This window comes from Salmo salar, chromosome ssa19 (genome assembly GCF_905237065.1).
Source record: "Salmo salar chromosome ssa19, Ssal_v3.1, whole genome shotgun sequence".
Classification (NCBI taxonomy): domain Eukaryota; kingdom Metazoa; phylum Chordata; class Actinopteri; order Salmoniformes; family Salmonidae; genus Salmo; species Salmo salar.
The window spans coordinates 54,911,714-54,931,541 of record NC_059460.1 but is presented as its reverse complement, the minus strand read 5'-3'; the positions used below and the strand labels follow the sequence as shown (position 1 = coordinate 54,931,541).

General features: G+C 42.3%; 2 protein-coding genes across 10 annotated transcripts in view; one reads left to right on the top strand and one right to left on the bottom strand.

Annotated features, from left to right (window-relative positions):
• The first annotated feature begins 339 nt into the window (after positions 1-339).
• On the top strand, positions 340-5,499 carry tex47 (testis expressed 47). Of its 3 annotated transcripts, XM_014159097.2 has the most exons (8): positions 1,159-1,467; positions 1,983-2,055; positions 2,860-2,963; positions 3,170-3,234; positions 4,029-4,251; positions 4,436-4,592; positions 4,809-4,867; positions 5,187-5,499. In XM_014159097.2, exons 1-7 carry the CDS (start codon positions 1,351-1,353, stop codon positions 4,844-4,846), a joined length of 777 nt encoding a protein of 258 aa, XP_014014572.1. In that variant the 5' UTR covers positions 1,159-1,350; the 3' UTR covers positions 4,847-4,867; positions 5,187-5,499. The 3 variants fall into 3 exon arrangements, with proteins under 3 accessions (XP_014014571.1, XP_014014572.1, XP_014014570.1); XM_014159096.2 differs by lacking the exons at positions 1,159-1,467; positions 4,809-4,867 and adding an exon at positions 340-589; XM_014159095.2 differs by lacking the exon at positions 4,809-4,867.
• Positions 5,500-5,577: 78 nt separating this feature from the next.
• LOC106579296 (rho GTPase-activating protein 44) overlaps positions 5,578-19,828 on the bottom strand; it is a 93,295-nt gene continuing 79,044 nt past the window's right edge. The window contains exons 12-22 of one of the 7 annotated variants that reach the window (XM_014159086.2): positions 19,693-19,774; positions 19,448-19,528; positions 18,759-18,872; positions 18,376-18,467; positions 17,925-18,105; positions 15,525-15,545; positions 14,800-14,988; positions 12,132-12,250; positions 11,544-11,921; positions 11,199-11,250; positions 5,578-10,073 (exon numbers count right to left, since the gene is read on the bottom strand). In XM_014159086.2, coding sequence (XP_014014561.1) covers positions 11,243-11,250; positions 11,544-11,921; positions 12,132-12,250; positions 14,800-14,988; positions 15,525-15,545; positions 17,925-18,105; positions 18,376-18,467; positions 18,759-18,872; positions 19,448-19,528; positions 19,693-19,774 — 1,265 coding nt within the window. In that variant the 3' untranslated portion in view covers positions 5,578-10,073; positions 11,199-11,242. Of the gene's footprint in view, positions 10,074-11,198; positions 11,251-11,543; positions 11,922-12,131; positions 12,251-13,459; positions 13,963-14,799; positions 14,989-15,524; positions 15,546-17,924; positions 18,106-18,375; positions 18,468-18,758; positions 18,873-19,447; positions 19,529-19,692; positions 19,775-19,828 lie in introns of those variants that run through there. The other 6 variants (XM_014159084.2, XM_014159085.2, XM_014159087.2 and 3 more) reach the window with 6 other exon arrangements.

The following is a 19,828-nucleotide window of genomic DNA, read 5'->3' as shown; positions in this document are numbered from 1 at the left end:
GCAGCCTACACAAGGGCAAGACACGCACGTGATGAGCAGAGCAAGCGCATCAAAATTGGTGGACCTTTGTTTTGGCGTCATCTGGTGGTTTAAAGCTGCAATATACGTTTTCAATTACACGTTTTTAAAATGATAACGCTTACAGTATTTGACTGAGAATGTACAAAGAAACATTTGCCAGGCTATCTCGAACCAGGGTCATATTGTTGTTGAGTGGTGAATGAATTGGTAGATTTTTGGGTGTGATCTAGTCATACTCTCCTATTCTTGAATAACATTCTGGGGGGAAACATTTAGCTAACTTAATAACTGGACACGTTTGTTTATTATAGACTTTATTTTTACGGCTTTATTAAAGGCTTTACTAGACAGCTCACACACAGGTGCATAACCTGAGTCTTTCCCTGCTCCCCCCTCATTCCAGTCCCCACATTTGTTGCTTAGTAACACTTCCAAACATCCATTGTCAGTAATGGCTTCCAGGTCGCACGAAGTTGATAATGCGCCCTTTACCATCTGGAACTCAGCCTTTGAAGACAGAATGTCGCTGCTTGCAAAGCTGGAAGAGTCCCACAGGGCCGTTAGAAAGGTTTGTGCTGGCACTTTGTGCAGCAGTGCTAGAAAAAGAATCTTCTCAGTGCATGAAATGGGTGATCTCCATGCCAACTCATAACACCACAGTTGTGCTCCGTAGCCCTAGGCCTATAGATTGAGTGGTGTGAACATGTGTTTATTATTAGATATCTCTGTGATATGATGTCTGTGTGCCTGCAATAACAATGCAAGTCATTTTTAACAAGCACACCTGGAATACTCCCTCTACCCTGTGTTGTGAAACTGTCACTGTGGTGTTTATAGTGTGGCCTGGTTATGTGGCCCTCTTTCATATGCAAATGAGGCCTTACTTCATATTCAAATGAGACCTTCTACTACAAGTGGAGAATGTTTCGTTGTCATAGAGACTTATCCTCTTCAACTGGCAATCCAGAGAGTAAATAAGGTACCCAAGCATAGGCGGTAGTGTCGTGGAGTGTATTGTAGGAGTGGTGGGTGGGGTGACTGTGGTGTGTGTGTGTGTGTGTGGCCGAGGAGGACCTGCCTTCTCCCTCATTATACTACGTACCAGCATCCCCTTTCAAATAGGGCTGGGTCTGTTATCAGTGGATCTGTTGGCAGTCTTGCATACTGCAGCTGAGCGCAGAAGGATTGGATTTATCGCACTAGGGGGAACAGTAGGTATCCAGGATATACCATGCAAGTGGTAAACACAAAGGGAGGGTTATCTGCTGCTGCTGCCCCAGTCAGTACTTGACTGAGAGAGAGACAGACAGAGAGAGAAAGAGAGAAGAAATGGAGGCATCCAGCCAGCTACTAAGTCTTGACCAAAAGAAGGAGGAAGATGTTGGGACTAGCTTGTTTCACTGCCATATGAAGCAAAGAAGGCTTTTTAATCCTCAAGAGGAGATGGTTTGTGTAGTTCATTGTCTGGGAGGGCTAAAGGAACAATATTCAAGAGTCAAGTTCAATGCTTTACTTATCTAAGAGCCCACATTGTTTGCAATGTACTGCAATTTAAACGATATGATTTGAACAGCTTGTACTGTATAAAGAGTGTCCTGGAAGGATAGGCTGTTTATGGCAGGGCCGGCTCCAGCTATAAGCGACATAAGTGGTCGCTTGTGTCTTTGATTGATTGTTTGTGTGATTGGTCAGTGGGTCGCTGGTTTGTTTTCATTCTTATTTTATTTGTATTTTTTTATGTATCATTTATTTATTCAGTCGAGACAAAATAACATACACACACAACCGAAGAGCAACAGATTTGTTTACTTACCAACCAATCCCACCTCATCCAGAGTTAGGTAGGCTTGTAGTCTTAACTATTTAAGCAGGGCCAATAGGCCTACTGCTATTTGTCTATTCTTGATACCTGCTCTCTCACTCATCAGATAGCTTAGTACCCTTCTTCTCTGTCTCTCCAGAAGTTCCTGTTACACCGGTTGATAGTCATCGCCAGCCTCCCCCAGCAACTCGCAGACAGGAAAGACCTGGGAGGTCAGCCAAACATTACTGTAGAACACATTTAAGAGCTATTGTGCATTCCAGGGCGGATTACAAGGCATCACTATTTCACTGATATAGGTCCTTCCTGTACACTGACTCAGGTTTCTCTTTCTCCTCCGGAGCATGGTTTTGTTTGTAGCTGATAGGTCAAATCAAAATCAATGTTCAAAATGCTTTCCAGTCACTTTAGCTCTACCTACATGTACATATTACCTCAATCACCTCGACTAACCGGTGCCCGCACATTGACTCTGTACCGGTACCCCCTGTATATAGCCTTGCTTGTTATTTTACTGGTGCTGTTTAATTATATTACTTTAATTTTCTATTTTTTACTTATCTATTTTTTACTTAGCACTTTTTTTTCTTAACTTCTTAAAGCATTGTTGGTTAAGGGCTTGTAAGTAAGCATTTCACTGTAAGGTCTGCACCTGTTGTATTTGGCGCGTGTGACAAATAACATATGATTTGATTTGATGTGTTTATTAACGTATGATGTTGGGACATACTTCCTCTACAAATACTCTTCACAGAAAAAGTGACTTTACTTTAGGATGCTCCTTAGTTGGGGTTATTTGAACAAGTTTTTTGTTATGGGCCACTTTCTGGCTGACACACCTAGGTCTGTGAGTGAGAAGGAAGGACATTATGGTGTGATCCTTATACAATATAATGGATGCAATAAAGCTTATTCATGCAAACCAAGGCATTTCCAGTAGTGAGATACCTCACTCTGTTATCAGTGAACCGGGGTTGTGCAAGTAACCGTACATTCTTTCTCCTATGGTTGTACAGTACACTACGAAGAACTGAACCAGCGCTTGCAGAGGTATTACCAAGGTGATGCTATCACAGGCCTGCTTTTGCTGTACCCAACCTGCATGCTTCATGTCATTGAGGTAAACAAGATTAACCAGTAACACCTATTAATGAAACCCATATAATATATACAAATCTGTCAAAATCCCCCGTCAATGCAGCGACAAGGCACTAGTCTCAGCCAATTACTTTAATAAGAGGTGAACCTTCATTGCCCATCTTTCTATTGATTAGCATAATGATATGGTATTTTCATTAATGACCATGCTCTTTGTTTCTCTGCTAGTCCTCCAGCGAGGTTCTTGTGTCTCTGCTGCAGGATCTGAGGGACATGCAGGAACGGCCACACTGGTAGAGTATCTTACTATGCAGATTTGAATCAATATATCATAGTTTTATCTCTTCTGCTACTAAGTTCCGAGGGTTATGCACAGTGGTGTAAAGTACTTCAGTAAAAATACTTTCAAGTCCTACTGAAGTAGTTTTTTGTGGTAACTGTACTTTACTTTACTATTTATATTTTTGACAATTTTTACTTTTACCCCCACTACATTCCTAAAGAAAATATACTTTCTACACCATACATTTTCCCTGACACCTAAAAGTACTCGTTACATTTTTAATGCTTAGGAAAATTGTTCAATTAACACACTTAAAGAGAAAATATCCTGGTCATCCCTACTGCATCTGATCTGGCGGACGCACTAAACACAAATGCTTTGTTTGTAAATTATGTCTGAATGTTGGAGTGTGCCCCTGGCTATGCGTAAACTAAAAAAACAAGAAAATCTTGCCGTCTGGTTTGCTTAATATAATACATTTGAAATTATTTTTACTTTTATTTTTGATAGTTAAGTATATTTTAGAAATTACATTTATTTTTGATGCTTAAGTATATTTAAAACCAAATACTTTTAGACTTTTACTCAAGTAGTATTTTACTGGGTGACTTTCACTTTTACTTGAATCCTTTTCTATTAAGGTATCTTTACTTTTACTCAAGTATGACAATTGGGTACTTTTTCCACCACTGGTCAAGCATGTGCATTCCAGCCAAAGTCAATATAGCTTGACTAAAACCCAGCCATAAACATTGCTTGACATGCAGTCTTGATGTTGTCATGGTCCCTATCATCGTCATGCAGTGTCCTGATTGAGGCGCCCAGGGTCCTGGTGATGTCACATGACCTTCCCAGCAGGTTGTTCCAGCAGTGGAGCTACAAGGTGCTTAATGTGCAGGCCAGGGTGGGTGGGATGCTGAGTAGAGACGGGTCAGAGGAGGAGGAGGAGGAGGACACAGACACACTGGTCAGCACCGCCCTGTCTATGCTGCTCAAGCTGGGGAATCACCTCCTCAAAGCCACCAAGGTGTGTCATCATTAGCATCGGTTAGACTACAGACACTTATCAAATCCTGGGTTAATTTAAAGGAAGATCCACCTGCTGTTTTTGAATTAAATTTGTCCTACTCTAGATACCATAAGTGGAATCTTTAATTTCTGACAGACCATTCTTTTTGGTGCCTCTATCATCTCTCTGTGTATTTGTACAGGGTTCAAAGATGCCCCCGGGCTCTGTTCTGGATGAAGTACCAGAGATGATAGTCCCCCAGGATATCCTGGTTCAGCTCCTGTCCAGAGGAGACCTTCTGAGCCCCCAGCAGTACCTGCAGGCCTACCACACCCCTCTCCACATCCTCATGGACTCTGGTGAGCAGGACTTTAATCACTCATCAACAGGATTGGGGTTAACTCCATTTCAGTTCAGTCAATTTGAGAAGTGAATTGAAGTTCCAGTACATTAATTAATTGAACAAATTGTCTGTGAAAATCAATGGTTCTCAGATTGTTATATAGTTCACACTAACTGATAACTTTGATACCTAAATATTGCCACATGCTGTATGTTCTGTGATTTCTTTAAAGGGCACGTGTTTGGAAGCAGTCAGCTAACTACAGTTTAGTGTTTGGCCAAAAGGTCAAAGGTATGGGTCTGTCAGCATGAAACCAATGCACGTGGTTTGAACCCAGAGAATAACATTGCATGCATCATCTCAAATTGGATCTGCATGACTTTGAATGGATTGTATCTCTCTGAATGAAGGATATTTTGATTCCGGCACAGTATATTCCTTTGTACGCAAGGGATCTTGAGGTGTTGCTGTGCATTCGAATCTTATTCCTTGTCTTTGTCTCGTGTTCTTGTCCTTGTCAAAGGTCTCTGCATGTAGGCTTTGATATAGGGATTTATTTTGTGGACACTGTCAGTTAGGATGATTCACATGTTTGATATTATTTCCACAGAGCGTACTTGGCCTCCACCTGAGCAACTTCGATGTGAATTCTGACTTCTGATGTGATACAACTAGACATTTGAATGTGCTTCCTACTCAATCTGTTTTCAGGGTTCATGCCTGGTTATTTGTATGTGTTATTGAGAACTGCCATTCATCTGAACTGTGTGAAACATTCAACTCTAAATAATTGTCCTTGCTCCAACAATGGATACTACATAACAAGATACATTGTTTAATACTGTAGTGTTAAAATACACAGGGACTGCAGGGTAGGTTTGGTTGTATATTGCAAATATTTCATAAATATTACTGAACGTGAACTGGCATTGGATGTCTTTTCTTTCCTGTGTATATACTGTCACACCCACGCCATACTCACAATAAGGCATGATTAAATACACATTTAAAAAAAAAACATTTTTTAATAGTTTCAACATTCTGATGAGCATTGTTTTTGATCTTACAGGACATGTCCACAGTAGTTGTTCCACTCTGTGACTGAGAGGGAGTATGTCCCCTGTCTTTATTTCAGTGTCCCCAATGTCACTGCAGTTTGACATAGTACTGTAGGGCCTTTATATCTAACAACAATGTCTCTGGAGCATCAACATTCCATTTTATTTTGGCCCCCTTGTGTTAATTTATTACTTGAACATAAACTATGCAAAAAGATTAATTAAAAGGTACTTGCTTACCAAACAATAGCTGCATGCACCACAGTGTCATAACTTACAAATGTTCATAGAGGCAAACCAGGTGTGTTTTATCCCACATTTATTCAGGCTTGGCTGATTGGCCAACAAAAACAGTGTATCTTTGTTTTACCTAATATGAAGCAGGAGGTTTTTTTCATCTGATGGATAATGGGATTGATTTATGGCCATATAAGGCTATCCTCAGAGAATAACTCAATGTTTACAGACAAAAAGAAATACACTGCCAGTCATCCATCCAGTTTCACTGTCATTCTGTCCTGACTCATTAGGCAAAAAAAGCTAGAAGTTAGATGCTATATTGTCTCCGAGTTGTATTAAGTCATTAAGTTTGGCAATTATTAAGCCATGCTTCTAGATGTACAGTACTTCATATATTTATGTGACTCTGCTTAGTGAATAGTTGATTGTTGAGTGAATAGTTGATTGGAGCTCAACAAAAATGCAAAACAGGAACTGTGGACTGATAAACTGATCATAGGGCAGAACTGAATAATTCTACCTGCATTGCAAGGCCCTTTTTATTTTCACATATAAAAATAAATATGACAAGCACAGGTAAATAGGACCAAAGATAAGACAAATTTCACAAGCATGATGAAAAAGCATGCTGCTGATTTTCACACATGGGACAATGTCTAGTCATAACCCCCAAGCCTATTCACATCACTACCAAACATCTGTCCACCCAAGCCTATTCACATCCCTACCAAACATCTGTCCACCCAAGCCTGTTCACATCCCTACCAAACATCTGTCCACCCAAGCCTATTCACATCACTACCAAACATCTGTCCACCCTGTTAAAACTACATCCACAACACTGAGATTTCCCCCTAAAAACAACCTGAGGCAAACAGTCCAAATAGTCACCAGTACATTCCACCTATTCATTTAAAAAAGGCCTTTTCTCTTACAGTAACTCAACAGACATGCTTAGAAAAACTGTACTAGTGGAAATAGTCTGAGGAATCTCTCCTACCAACTACTGCCCTTGGTAGACAGGATTTCTGCTTTTAATAAAGTTGTGTGTTCAATAAATATGTACAAACCATCACTTCATAAAAAGAAGACAACCCCTTTTACAGAACAGCAACAGAACAGCACATTATCACCACAGACAGAAGTCCAGATAGACACATAACTGAACATTCACTTCAACACATCCAAATGGTAAGAACAGCCTTCAAAAATGTTAATGCAATTTTGTCTATTTTATACTTTTTTGAATCCTCAAAATCATATGCCATGGTTGGCATTTGTTGCAAGTAATGATACAAAAGACAAAAGCAATAAAACATCAATATAAACTGTAAAAAACATCAAATCATTTTAAAGAGAGTGGGACCCCCTTCATCTTTGAGGTTTCTCTGTTTCTCTGTTCACAAATACTGTAATTGCACTTTCTTTTATCATTTTAAAATTCAACATTTTTCTTCTGGAACTGTCTACTCAGCATTGCGTTGAACTATATTGCTTTCAGAAGAGGATATTTGTCTTCTACACTGGGGAATATACTCTGTACTGTAAGGTTGGAATAACTAGGTTGACTCAACCATTTTTTGCCTCGAAGGATGGTGGTCCCCTTTTTACTTACCTATTGACAATTACAAATACATCCCTTACAATAGCTCTACTGGTCAGGCTGTAGACTAGAGGAGACACACAGTGATGCAGCACTTTCCATTCAGACATACTGTATTATTAAGCTCCAGGCTGATGACTCTGCACTAACAATCCTAGAAAATAGATTTAACCTTTAATCTATGTCCGTGTTATATGGTACTATTTAAAGTTTGCGGCTGATAACCGTGCAAAGCTTACTGCATTTCGTTAAGTGTGAATCTGGCAATATTGTGGTCAGGACCAGAACAACACGGACATGTCAATATATAAATACTTTCAGTCAATATTTATATTTTTCTTATCTTAATATATATATTTAATCCTCTCCCCCTGTTTTATATACACACACATATACAGAGGCGTCAGTATTTACAATAGTGTTGTGATGGATAAAATATATAGCACTTGAACATAAGAGCATGAAAGAGCAGCGTTTGTTGTGGCTTCCAGGCAATAATCAGTGTTATGGATGGAACATTTCTAAGGAGAAAAAGTCATAGGTTTGTATAGGTCATGGGCGGGCGCCTCACCTTTGAACCCCAGCACTGGATAAACAGATTGGACCATTGGTCTTTTGTGTTGTGGATGTCAATCCAACTCCTCTGCACCATAATCATCGGTATACAGTAAATACTTTCATCACAATAAGAAATACTTCACATTCCTCATCATGAAAGTATTGGGTTTTTTTATTGTGTGGTGGGGGACTGAAACAGAAACCTCTGTATAATTTCAATGAGAGCCTATTCTCATTCGCTGCATGATAGAATATAAACATATATTCTAGCACCAGAAGAAATGTACCTATATTCCGGATAACACCCACCCACACAGGCACAGAACTGCACCCATATACACACTCACTCTCAGAAGAGTTTCCAATATTTGCTTTCAAACAGCTGAGCCAGCTCCCCAGTGACAGGCTCTTGCCAGAGAAGTCTCAGGGCGCTCATTAACAGAGTTACAGAGACCACAGAGAGGAGGTATACAGACAAAGGGTGTTAATTTGAGCCAGTTTGCTACAGCAGGAAAAAAATCATGCAGCAACAGGAAATGTCAATTATTATGTGGATTATAACTAATGGACGTTTTTGTAGGGGTTGATACATTTTTCGTAAGGGAAAATCAAGTCTGAAATTTCAAAGTGGAAATGACAAACTTCAGAAGCCTTTTAATACCTCAAATACACTTCAAGTTAAAGAAATTCCTACATTGAAGGAAAGTTCTCCTGCAACAGGGTGATCAAATTAAGATCCTACATCTGTAGTCCCACCCTGCAAAGTCCACTCATACTCACTATTCAGCAATCCATTTATAAGTATTCTGTTTATTCTGTTTCTATGCTCTATTCCCTCTACTACAACATAGACATGCAGATTTCTCCCACTGAGCTCCAAGCCTCTCCTATGATAATGTACAGTCAAGTACATGCTAGACTATATAATATCTGTAGACCGTATTTATAGTTCTATATACAGTAGAATATCTGTATATCTATGGTTGAATTCTTATATTATATGACTCATATAATAACTCCTGTATCTCTGTTAATATCATATACTCTGAAATGTACAGTATAAACTGTCATTTTAAATAGTCAATAATATATTATCCTGATTTAACTTCCCCTCTAACAGCCAAATGTAATCTTAAACTCCCCTTTGAAGAATGTGATTGTGAATTCAAGCTCAAACTGGTCTTGCAGTACCATTATATTTTCACTCACAGACTATGGCAGAACTCGCCACTCAATGATGCAGCACGTTTCCAAACACATCACACAATTCACAAACACACATACACGTTCAGCCAGGACGGAACTAGGGGTTGCCAGAATGCCAGTGAACTCAAGAGTACAAGAATGGGTTTAGGCGTCAAAAGGAATGCTATAGCATTGGTGACAGGGAGAGGAAAGCAGAGATATCCTGTCCCCTTCCTTTCCTACTGCACTCACAAGAGGAGAACCCATTCCACCAAGCAACTTGTTTTCATGTCTTGTAAGTTAAAGGCAATATCGCAAATGACTCAAATAAGGCAAAAATAAAAGACAAATTAACAAAATTGTTTCAAATAAATCCTTAAAAATGAATGCACCCCAGATAGAATCAATGGAATCTAGTCAACATGAAAACCTAGCATTTGGTCCCTTTCTCTGAATCAAAAGTTTCTACCCCCATTGTCTCAGCCAGAAACCCTCTGGATGTGGATATAGGTATTTTCTGTATTCATGTCTATTAAATTTTTTTTGTAGAAGGACTTTGATTTACAGGGCTGAGCCTGGTACTTGGTCTCTATGGGTGGATGTGAGGTCTGGAGTGAGTCCCCATTGGGTCAAAGGTCAGAGAATGGGTCCTGGAGACGGGTTGGAATAGTTAGGGCTGGGCGTGGAAACTTGTGATGTCATAGTATCGTGCTCTCAGACTCTTCCTCTGACTCGGCCTTAGGGGTTGGCCGGACCACCGCCACTGAGTTCCTGTAGGGGGCCATCTTGGGCTCATCAAAGATGCCATCCAGTTCTACGTTAATGATGGGGATATCCAGGTTGCAGAAAGAGTCTGGGCAGTCAAAGTTCGACACGAGACGAGAAGAGACAAGAGAGAAGAAAATAAGAGAGAGACAGAGAAAATAACTGTTAGTGGCTGCTTGGAAAAGGCCGTTCTAGACATGATTAAGGCAATGCTGAATGATGTGTTGTACACAGCAGGGAGGTCAGCATAAGCCCAAGCTATTGTTTTACACACACATCCTCAAAAACGATCCGTGTTTCTAGAGAATTACTGACAGATAAGAGGCAGGTCAGTTAGTAATGTAACTCCAACTTTTCTAGCAGACATAGTGGTTCGGGTAGGTTTGTAATGCTGCAAATTGCATGCGAAGAGACAATTCCCCAACAGTATCCAGTGCAGTCACCACAAACATTCATCCATGTCATTACTTTGTCTTTCAACTCACAGTCATGTGAGAATGATGACATCCATTGTGTAACACTGAAATGGATAACAACCAGTGACTGGGAAACAGAATGTGGAATAATTCTAGAACAGAAGTGGGTGTGGCATAAGGTGGGGTGGGGGTGGGGGGGGTACTGTGCAGTGTGTAAGCAAAGGGGCAGCTGGCACCGGACAGGACAGAGGTGGGATGTGGCATGGTTTCGGGGAGAAAACAGTAAAGAAAGCTTCTTGGGATAGCAAAATTACGCCAATCTTCTGTGTGAAGTGGAGTCGGTGGACGGTCTTTCAGACACATCCATAAGCCATGCATCGCGCCAGTCTCAGCCACCATGCAAAGGCCAACAAAATGGGTTAGTGGTGGACTGAACACAGCAGAGATATATAGCTATATACATATGAGAAGTCATGTATACAGGTATATATACACAACAGAGGAGGCTGGTGGGAGGAGCTATAGGAGGACAGGCTCATTGTAATGGCTGGAATGGAATCGATGGAACGGAGTCAAACACATCAAACACATGGTGACAACATGTTGGACTCCGTTCCATTGGTTCCATTCCAGCCATTTCAATGAGCCTATCCACCTATAGCTCCTCCCACCAGCCTCCTCTGATATACAGAAAGCTGGAGCCATGCAGCTCCACAGTGAGCCAGAATGGCGGACGGTTGGTTGTTTGGAGGGATGGGAGGGTGAGGCTTTAGTACAGTACTGGAACTCCTGCTTACCCTAAAAGGCCCTCTCACATTTAGCCCATATTGAACCACTCGCCTCATACCGCTGTAGGCACACAATAATAGTCGAAAAAAAATATTTTAAAAATGGAAGAACAAGATAAGAGATTCAAATATTTTTACCTTCTTACCTTTTTTTGTGTGAGTTCCCCACAGTTTAACACAGATGAAAGGGTTAAAAGTATTATCAGTTTAACAAACTACACAAAATAATTCAATTTGCAGAAACCATATTAATACTCTGGCAGGCACACTGGAGAGTGAGATATTCCACCTATACCAGAGAAGAGAGTGTATGGGTGGGCTCCTAGTGTGTTGAAACTCCATTGAAGCGTTTACCTGTGGACATGCTCTCTCCAGGAGACAATCCATCCAGAAGGCCGCCACCGTGCTCAAGAGGTTGGGGGCTGGAGCCAGGGGTGCTGGGGGGCTGCGGCGGGGGTAGGCTGGGCCTCTGCCGAGGAGGCTTGGAAGTGGGCCTAGCCTTTGTGAGGGTGCCGGCTAGCGAGGGAGGGGAGGAGAGAGAGGGGGTGGCGGTCTGGGCCTGTCCCGGGGAGCCGATGGTGGCGTAGCCCTGGGGGTAGCTGAAGCCGTACAGGGAGGGGGTACTAGGAGGGGTGGGGGACAGGCTGACTGGAGACGGCTGACCTGTAGACTGGTCCGACATTCCCCCAGACTGAGAGTAGGGTTTAGGTGGGATGGGGGCCAGCTTCTTAGCTGTGGAGAGAGCAGCAACACAGATTTTAATTGAGAGGTGACAAGCCAAGACAAAACAATCTGTCTGTTTGTGCACAGCATGGTCTCTCTCTCTCACACACACACACACACACACACACACACACACACACACACACACACACACACACACACACACACACACACACACACACACACACACACACACACACACACTACTTCCATCAGTACCTCTTCTCAGGGTGTGAGGGCTATGTTCAGAAGAGTGCTGTGACAGCCCACCAGAGGGTGCCGTTCCCTGGAAGCCCTTCTGTCCAATCACTGGAGACAGCTCATTGTTCTTCAGAGTACTGGGGAAGACAAAGGGATATGAACAACAATATGTAATCTTCATAACCTTCTTCAGGTCGTGTGTGTGTGTGTGTGTGTGTGTGTGTGTGTGTGTGTGTGTGTGTGTGTGTGTGTGTGTGTGTGTGTGTGTGTGTGTGTGTGTGTGTGGTGTGTGGTGTGTGTGTGTGTGTGTATTTGTGTGTGTTCACTACCTGTCAGTTTGAGGGTAGATGGCCTCAATCTTCCACATGTAGCTAACAAATGCTAATCAGGTTCAACATATTGACCTTATTTCTGCACATGTCATGACATCTATAGAAATGAAAATCCCTGTCGTTCAATGTCAGATAATCAGAGTGACCACTGAAAACTTTCACTACTGCAAGTATACTACTAGCTATATGGCAGTGTGGCTAAAGCACATCCAAAAAAACCAAGCCCAAGCCAGTAGGCTTAATGGATTTTTTTCTTGCCTTTTATGGCACTATGCACACAGAATGCCAATGGGTAGAGAGCTTGAAGGTCAAAACCTAACCAGTTTATAATAGGATGTGAGTGACAGCTCTCCCAGCTCCAAATCCCCCCGCCCACTGACAGCAGATGAGGATGGGTGATCGGGACTGGAGAGATTTGAAGTTAGAGTGGAGCTATGCAAATGAGGCATCCCTAACAGCTGTTGATGTAAAAGACCCCATTCCGATGAAGGCCAATGATCGGATAGGAATCATGCCAACCCATCCATATTTTTCACTTAGTCACTCTTTATCCAATTCATATTCAGAAACATAACTAGTCAACTACCATCCAAGGCCAACTGGGCCCCTTTAAAATGACAAATTAACAGCCACTATGTTCTGCTATCTCTGAGAGTTTTTAATATTCTTTGTTGCTTGGCAACATCCTCCAGAATTTCCTGGCAACATGGAAAGTTATGGATTGCATAAAATAAGGAGAGTTTGGTACTAGAATGATCCAATAAAAAAGTTCCATGATGGGAGGAATATCCCTTTGAAACATGAAATTGAGGACAAATGCGAGAAAATGAACAAAATGTATAAAACAGGATGTTGGCACTTTGGAGGGAGTTCCCTTTCTCTCACTCTCCCCTTTGTTTCCTAATTTCCCTCTCTCATCTTGCCATTATGAGCCACTCAGGCCTGTGTGTGTTACGGAGACTGAGTTTGTGTCCATCTCTGGGAGTGGGCAGGGCGATGTGACGTAGTATTTACCTAGTCAGCTTGGCTCCTCTCTCTCTGCTACAGGCACAGGCGCCCCACGGAGGAGGTGCGGACAGGGGGAGGTTAGGGGGTGGGGACCGAGGGACGGGTCATGTCGGGTTAACACGAGGGGGGTTTTGATGTAGAGAGGGGAGACGTTAGTTTCTGACGGTGGGGGCGCATGCGGAGCTTCGGCCAGGGAGCTCTGTTTGGGGAGGTGCAGGGAGCAGGGCTTGGGGTTAGAGTTGATATCAAGCTGCTGGGGGGAGGGAGAGGGACACGAAGAGGGGGGCAGTGGGGGAGGGCTGTAGCAAGACCAGCGGGGGGGAGGTGGGGGCGACGGCCCAGGGGGCACGGACTCTGGACCGGGGGCGACAGGGCGCGCGCACTGCGGTGCTCGGGGGTAGAAATGGTGAAGAGGCGGGTAGCAAGAGGAGGAAGAGGGGTAAGGGGGAGGGGGCCTCTCCTCTTCCGGGGAGGGGTAGGCATAACAGGAGTCCGACGCGTCATCGGAGCTGCAATGATACAAATTTGAATGATTTCACAGGGAATTGAATTGTTCTAAGTCAGGGAGAGGCCAATATTGTCACGTTCTTGTAGTGGAATGAAAAGTGTTGTATGAAAAAAAATATGTGAACAAGTCCAGTGGGCCATTCTGTCATATTTGTGAACACTCAATAACCACCGCAATTCATGTAGGGTGAAGGAGAACAAGTGCGGGTTTTTGTATCTGGGAAGGGATTAGTCAACCAAAGTTGAACAGAGTCGCGTTAAGAGGGGGAGGGGAGAGGTCTAAGGAGAACGCAAATAAAAAATGTAAAAGAAAAGAGCAAATGAAAAACCTTCATTCAGGCCAGCATTCAAGTTTTGAAACTAGTAAACTGTTTGACAAATACAAGTAAAAACTCTATTTGCAATCTTACACGAGCAGTGTTAATGAAACCTGTTCTGATGGATGGAAATGAAAAACAAGTACATGCTGCATTGGCAAGCTACTTCTGAGATGAGGTACACATTTTCACAATTTTATGGGTAATGGATAAAAACATTACTCTGGTACAACCTGGATATGAAACAAAACTAAGCACAAAAAGAACTTCAAGGGTTCTAGAAACTCTGAAGATCAGACTAAAGAACAACAACAACAACCAAAACAACATCACACGAGGTCACGAGGTCAAACCAAGTTTGAGAACACATGCAACAGGTGTGAGGGGCTTTGGGTTCACAGAAAGATGAAGATGATGCGTGGGAAAGAGAATTAGAAGACGTCAACAGACTGAAAAAGTACAACAACGCCGTGTCGGGGTCAGTTTCAGGACGCTGGGCGTGTGGGAAATTGACAGCCTTACCTGGCACGGTCACTGCTAGCGGGAGGAGGGGTTGGGGAGGGGGACGCAGAGACCTCCCCCTGCTCAGGTATGAGAGCGTCTGAGGGCAGGAGGGGGGACTGTACACCTAGGGGCGTGGAGGAGCTTTTACGCGCTGACGACGAGCCCCTGCGCGACACCCAAGAAGTGTCCATCACCCTGACCCCCATGCTGTAGTGGGACAGAGACGCACAGCCAATCAAAGACAGTGGTCAGGGGTCAGAGGTCAGCTCAGGGAGCCTCATCCTGTAGTCCTTACGATTGTCAGCACAGTCTTTACTGTACTATATGAAGTAGAAACACTAGGGAAAGGAAACTTTTGTAATAATGTGTCAAAGTGTTGGTGTATGTATGGTTGGTCTCTGTGTGACAAACAACTATTTGCACCTGTTATTGTTGTTTGTACTTGTCAAGCAATCAGAGGAGTACATCTGATACCAGACATCGCAAAAAAATGCATTTGAAGTAAACAAACCACACACAGTGTGAGAACATTGTTCACACGGGAACTTATTTGGCAGCACTGACAGCAGCACTCTGTAAGGAGCATTGAACTATACGATTACAAGTGTGTCAGGACGAGAGAATAATTGTGACTGGAATACTGACAGACAAATGATGACAGAGAGAGGCATTCTCTCCACAGGCAGTTCAGACAAGAGTGAACAGAGAGGAGATACAGGCAGGAGGAAGAGTAAGTACAGTACCTTTGAATTTTCCTAACGCTGCTTGGTAGGACAAAAACATTACAATAAAGGGTAAGGATCATGAGAAACTCCATTAACTGATTCACAGCAACACCAAATCAAAGCAACTGCGGAAGCAGTCGATCAGGTGTTGGATCCAAAATGGAGAAGCAGCAGGTTGAGCCTTCAGGTTTGGATCGCAGAGGTTTGTGGGGGATGGAAGTCATGCTGAGAGTAATGAGGAGAGGGATTTGAGGGGTGAAGATGGTCCTTCCCAAAAGAGCTCCAAGCATGTCCTACCGGTGAGCCAATTATCACTTAGTTTAAAGCTAATTAGGGCAACATTTCCCCACGGACGTAAAAATACCCCAAAATAACACCAAAATATAGGAAGTAACTTGCAGCAGTGGTCAATGTACTCGTTTACTATAAAAAGAGCAAGTACAACTACGGATAGTTAAAGGCTACATAGTATTCAGATATTTTTTCAATCAATGACAATTGCACACACAAAGACACGGTCAAGGACATGGCATGACACATCACCCATAGTGCTTTGGAGAAAGGCCCCGAATGAATGAAGACCATAACAGAGGTATCAACCTGCCTTCATGGACTTGAATATGGACACAAAAGAAAAGGAATCAAAGCAGGGAATGCTACTTCCTCATTGGTCTCAGCTTGTACTAAGGAGTAGAATGCTCCTTGACCTGATCCTGCTCTATCTGAAGGGGTGGCTGTTTCTAATGAGAGCAGAGCTCTATTGATTGGTCCCTATGCAGTCCTGGACATGTTTAATTAGGTGGGATTATTGTGTGGTCCCAGGACTGAGGGGCTCAGACGGTCTGCTCTGCTGACAGGGACCGATAAGACAGAGAGGTCATTTGAAAAGAGAGAGTGAGAACATGATTGACTTGAAACTAATCCTCCACAGAGCACAAGAACTGCTTACAGCACCACTCACCATCACGGACCAACCTCTTTCTCTGAGCTCCCTGCTGTCTGACTGCCTATCTCTTACAGTGCACATCTCTCTCTCTATCTCACTAGTTATCTCTCTCTCTCACCTGAGATGAAGAAGAATTCCGTGATATTCTCTCCGCCATTCTCATACCCAGACAAAACTTTTTACTTAGCTCACTTAAACAGACTATACAGCCTTATGTGATCTTATGAAGAAAAACTATTCACATAAAAAGATGACATTATGACATTTCTATGGCACAGATCTGGGTTCAAATACATGCTTATTTAAGTATGTGTATTTGAAATACTTATTTTCTGTGTATTTGAGTATTTTCAAATAATTTGGCAGAATCAACTACTTCTACTTTAAGTATTTAAGAGTATTTGTCACGGAGCCTTCCGGGAACTTTCATTACGCACACCTGGCCCCTATTCCCAGTGATTCGTAATTGTATAAGGGTGTCCTTGGTTTACCAGTGTCCTGTCGATTATTGTTACAATGTCCGTTGGTGCGTGTGAGTACCTGTGCTGTGTGTTTTGGGCTTCCGTGCCCTTGTGGATTGCGCAGATGTTTACGGGTCTCGTCGCGTGTGTTAATCATTGTGGGCTGGTGTTATTTATCCGAGGTACTCCTCGCTCTTTTGTTTGGGTTTCAACCCTGTGTTTTTGTTACGCGTTTGTTTGGTCTTCGTCATAATTTGGGGCTTAATAAAAAAAAACTATTACGCATTCCTGCGTGACATTTGAAACTATTTTCAAATACTTGCTTCCAAATACATTTCAAATATCCCTAGGACCAAACATACCTGGGTTAAAATGCATGGGAGTATTTAAATATTTGTATTTGAAAATACTCAAATACACAGAATAGTTTTTTTCAAATACAAATATTTACATAGCAATACTTTCTAAGTGAATTTTCAAATACATTTTAAAATATTCAACTACTTATCAAAATACTTACTTGAAATGTATGTGAAAATTATTTAAATACCTTAAATAGTATTTAAATCCAGATCTGCTATGGCACACATCTTCACAAAACACAAAAATACATTGCTAGTCAACCAAGCCATTACCCATTGCTCATGCAAATCCTTTATTCTGAACTGTACTGTAATAACCAATAATATCAGTAATAATATTTGATGTCCAATCCCACTGGGCACAGATGTCAATTCAATGTCTATTCCACGTTGGTTCAACGTCATTTAATTTAAATGAAATGGACACAAGTTAATTCAACCAATGTGTGCTCAGTGAGATGGTTCATGTTCTAGAAAATAGTTTTCAGCGAGGACAAGGAGGGAAGACAAGCAGTTAGGTAGTTGACTTCAGAGACAGAGAGGATTTGAGAGAGATGTGGAGGGTAAGATATGGTAAGATATGGTAAGATAGGGTAAGATATGGTAAGATAGGGTAAGATATGGGGCAACAAGAGTTGGATCTTCTTACCCATCCTTCTTATAGAACTCCAGCATCATATTATCGGTGGCCACACTGAGTGGACGTCGGCTCTGATCATTGTGCTTGCGATCTGAATGGTCCATATCCGGAGACGGCATGGAGCTGTAGTTGGCGTTGTGATTGGTGTGGACTGGGCTGCCATAGTTTCCTGTGACATTAAACTCAATCTCTGAGAGAGACGAAAGAGATAGGTGAGGCGATTACTTTTGTGACAATTCACATGTATCCTGTTATAAGAACTGACTCTTAAAATTGTGAAAAATGCCTCCTAAGGTCGGTGACTGACTGTCATACTGTGACTGTGAGAGCTGACGCTCGACTCCACTTGCTCCCTTACAGAGGGTGATACAAGGATATTAAAGCGATGGTATTAACTCCTAATGGATGAGCGACGCGGTTGTGTCTGACAGAGGCTGAACAGACACTGTGTTTCCCTCACCTCCAGGGAAGAACCAGTCAGCGTGCTGGATGATGGGCTCAATGATGCCTACGATCTGCAGGGACACAGTGGTCATCATCTCTGTAATGTTTCTGGAGGGAGAGAGAGGAAGAGATATGAAGGAGATAGTTTAGTTTGATGGAGAGGGATAACTCTGTACTGGAAATTATTAACTTGAACCTTGAGATATGAGTATTGTTTCATTTGGACAGTTTTCGGCATTTTCATGATGTTAGAGAACTGACCATTAAAATGCCGATAAAAGTTAAGAGATATAAAGGTTAAAGATATATGGAAATGATTAAGGAGTCTTTTTCCCTTATGTCGCGACCAGGCATTGCTTTTAAAAAGGTATGGTGTGGTAGGGAGAGGTTAAGTCCTACCCTTCCTGCGTTGTCCACAGCAGGTTAGGGCCCAAGACAATTGCAATATTCCCAGGGGTCATTTTATTTTCGTCCTGGTAGTCATCCAACTTGGCGAGGAATTTGATTAAATACCTGAAAGAAAACAAATAAACAATGAACTAACTATACATTTATATTTTCAACTAACTAAACATAATCATTCATGTACTGTATACCGCATTGGCTGACAAATCTCTGAATCCTAGAGATTGGGGTTTTCGTGCTCATCCTAAAATGAACAGATTGCTCAGACAGAACCCCGGGCAGCTCTTTTCAATTGGGCTATGATGAGGACAGCTTTGACAGGTGTTTCGCAAAAGAAGACAACCTAAAGACAAGCCTATTTGTGAGATTCAATGAAGACACTGACATGCACTGCAGTCTGTCAGCCTTTTGATTCTATTTCACCTTTCTTACACTCCCCCACTCCCACTTCTCCTTTTGATATACATTTTTTTTTTTTTTAAACACCCAGTACTGGCTGCTTGAAAGCTATGATTCCTCGGTTAAATGCCTCTGCTGATGTGAAAAGAGCAGTGAGGGATAAAAACGGTGAAAGGTGATGGAAACTGAAATAATTGAATGGTCAGGCAAGTCCAGGAAAGACCAGATTGAAGTGGATGCGGGACAGAGGAGAGAGAAAGAGCGAAACAGAGATGGCGACTCACTTGAAGTTGTTGCCGTTGGCCAGGGGTAGTTTCTTGCAGGCTGTAAGGAGGGCTTGGAGTCTCTTGTCTTGGTCTTGAATGCTGCCAGACGAACCACAAAAGAACATCTCAGTGTAAAAGAGAAACCCCATTTCCAATGATCTTATCCTTTTAAAGTGAATAAAATAATTACCAGCATGGCGTACGAATCCAACACAATGAATAAACATCAACTAATGCTGGCATCATTATAATCAGATACTGACTTGGAAGCTTGAATCCATTCGTCGTAAAGTTCAAAGGTCATCAGTGGCTCAGGGAGTTCCCGTAGGTAGGATTTCAAAGCACCTGTCGGGATGAGACAAGAGGAGGGTGAGTGAGAGAAAGAGGGATAAAGCGAGA

Coding starts and splice junctions, on each gene's coding strand:
- tex47 (XM_014159096.2), top strand. CDS start 473: ATGGCTTCCAGGTCGCACGAAGTTGATAATGCGCCCTTTACCATCTGG. Junction 590..1,982: donor CCCACAGGGCCGTTAGAAAG/GTTTGTGCTGGC, acceptor CTGTCTCTCCAG/AAGTTCCTGTTACACCGGTT. Junction 4,252..4,435: donor ACCTCCTCAAAGCCACCAAG/GTGTGTCATCAT, acceptor GTATTTGTACAG/GGTTCAAAGATGCCCCCGGG.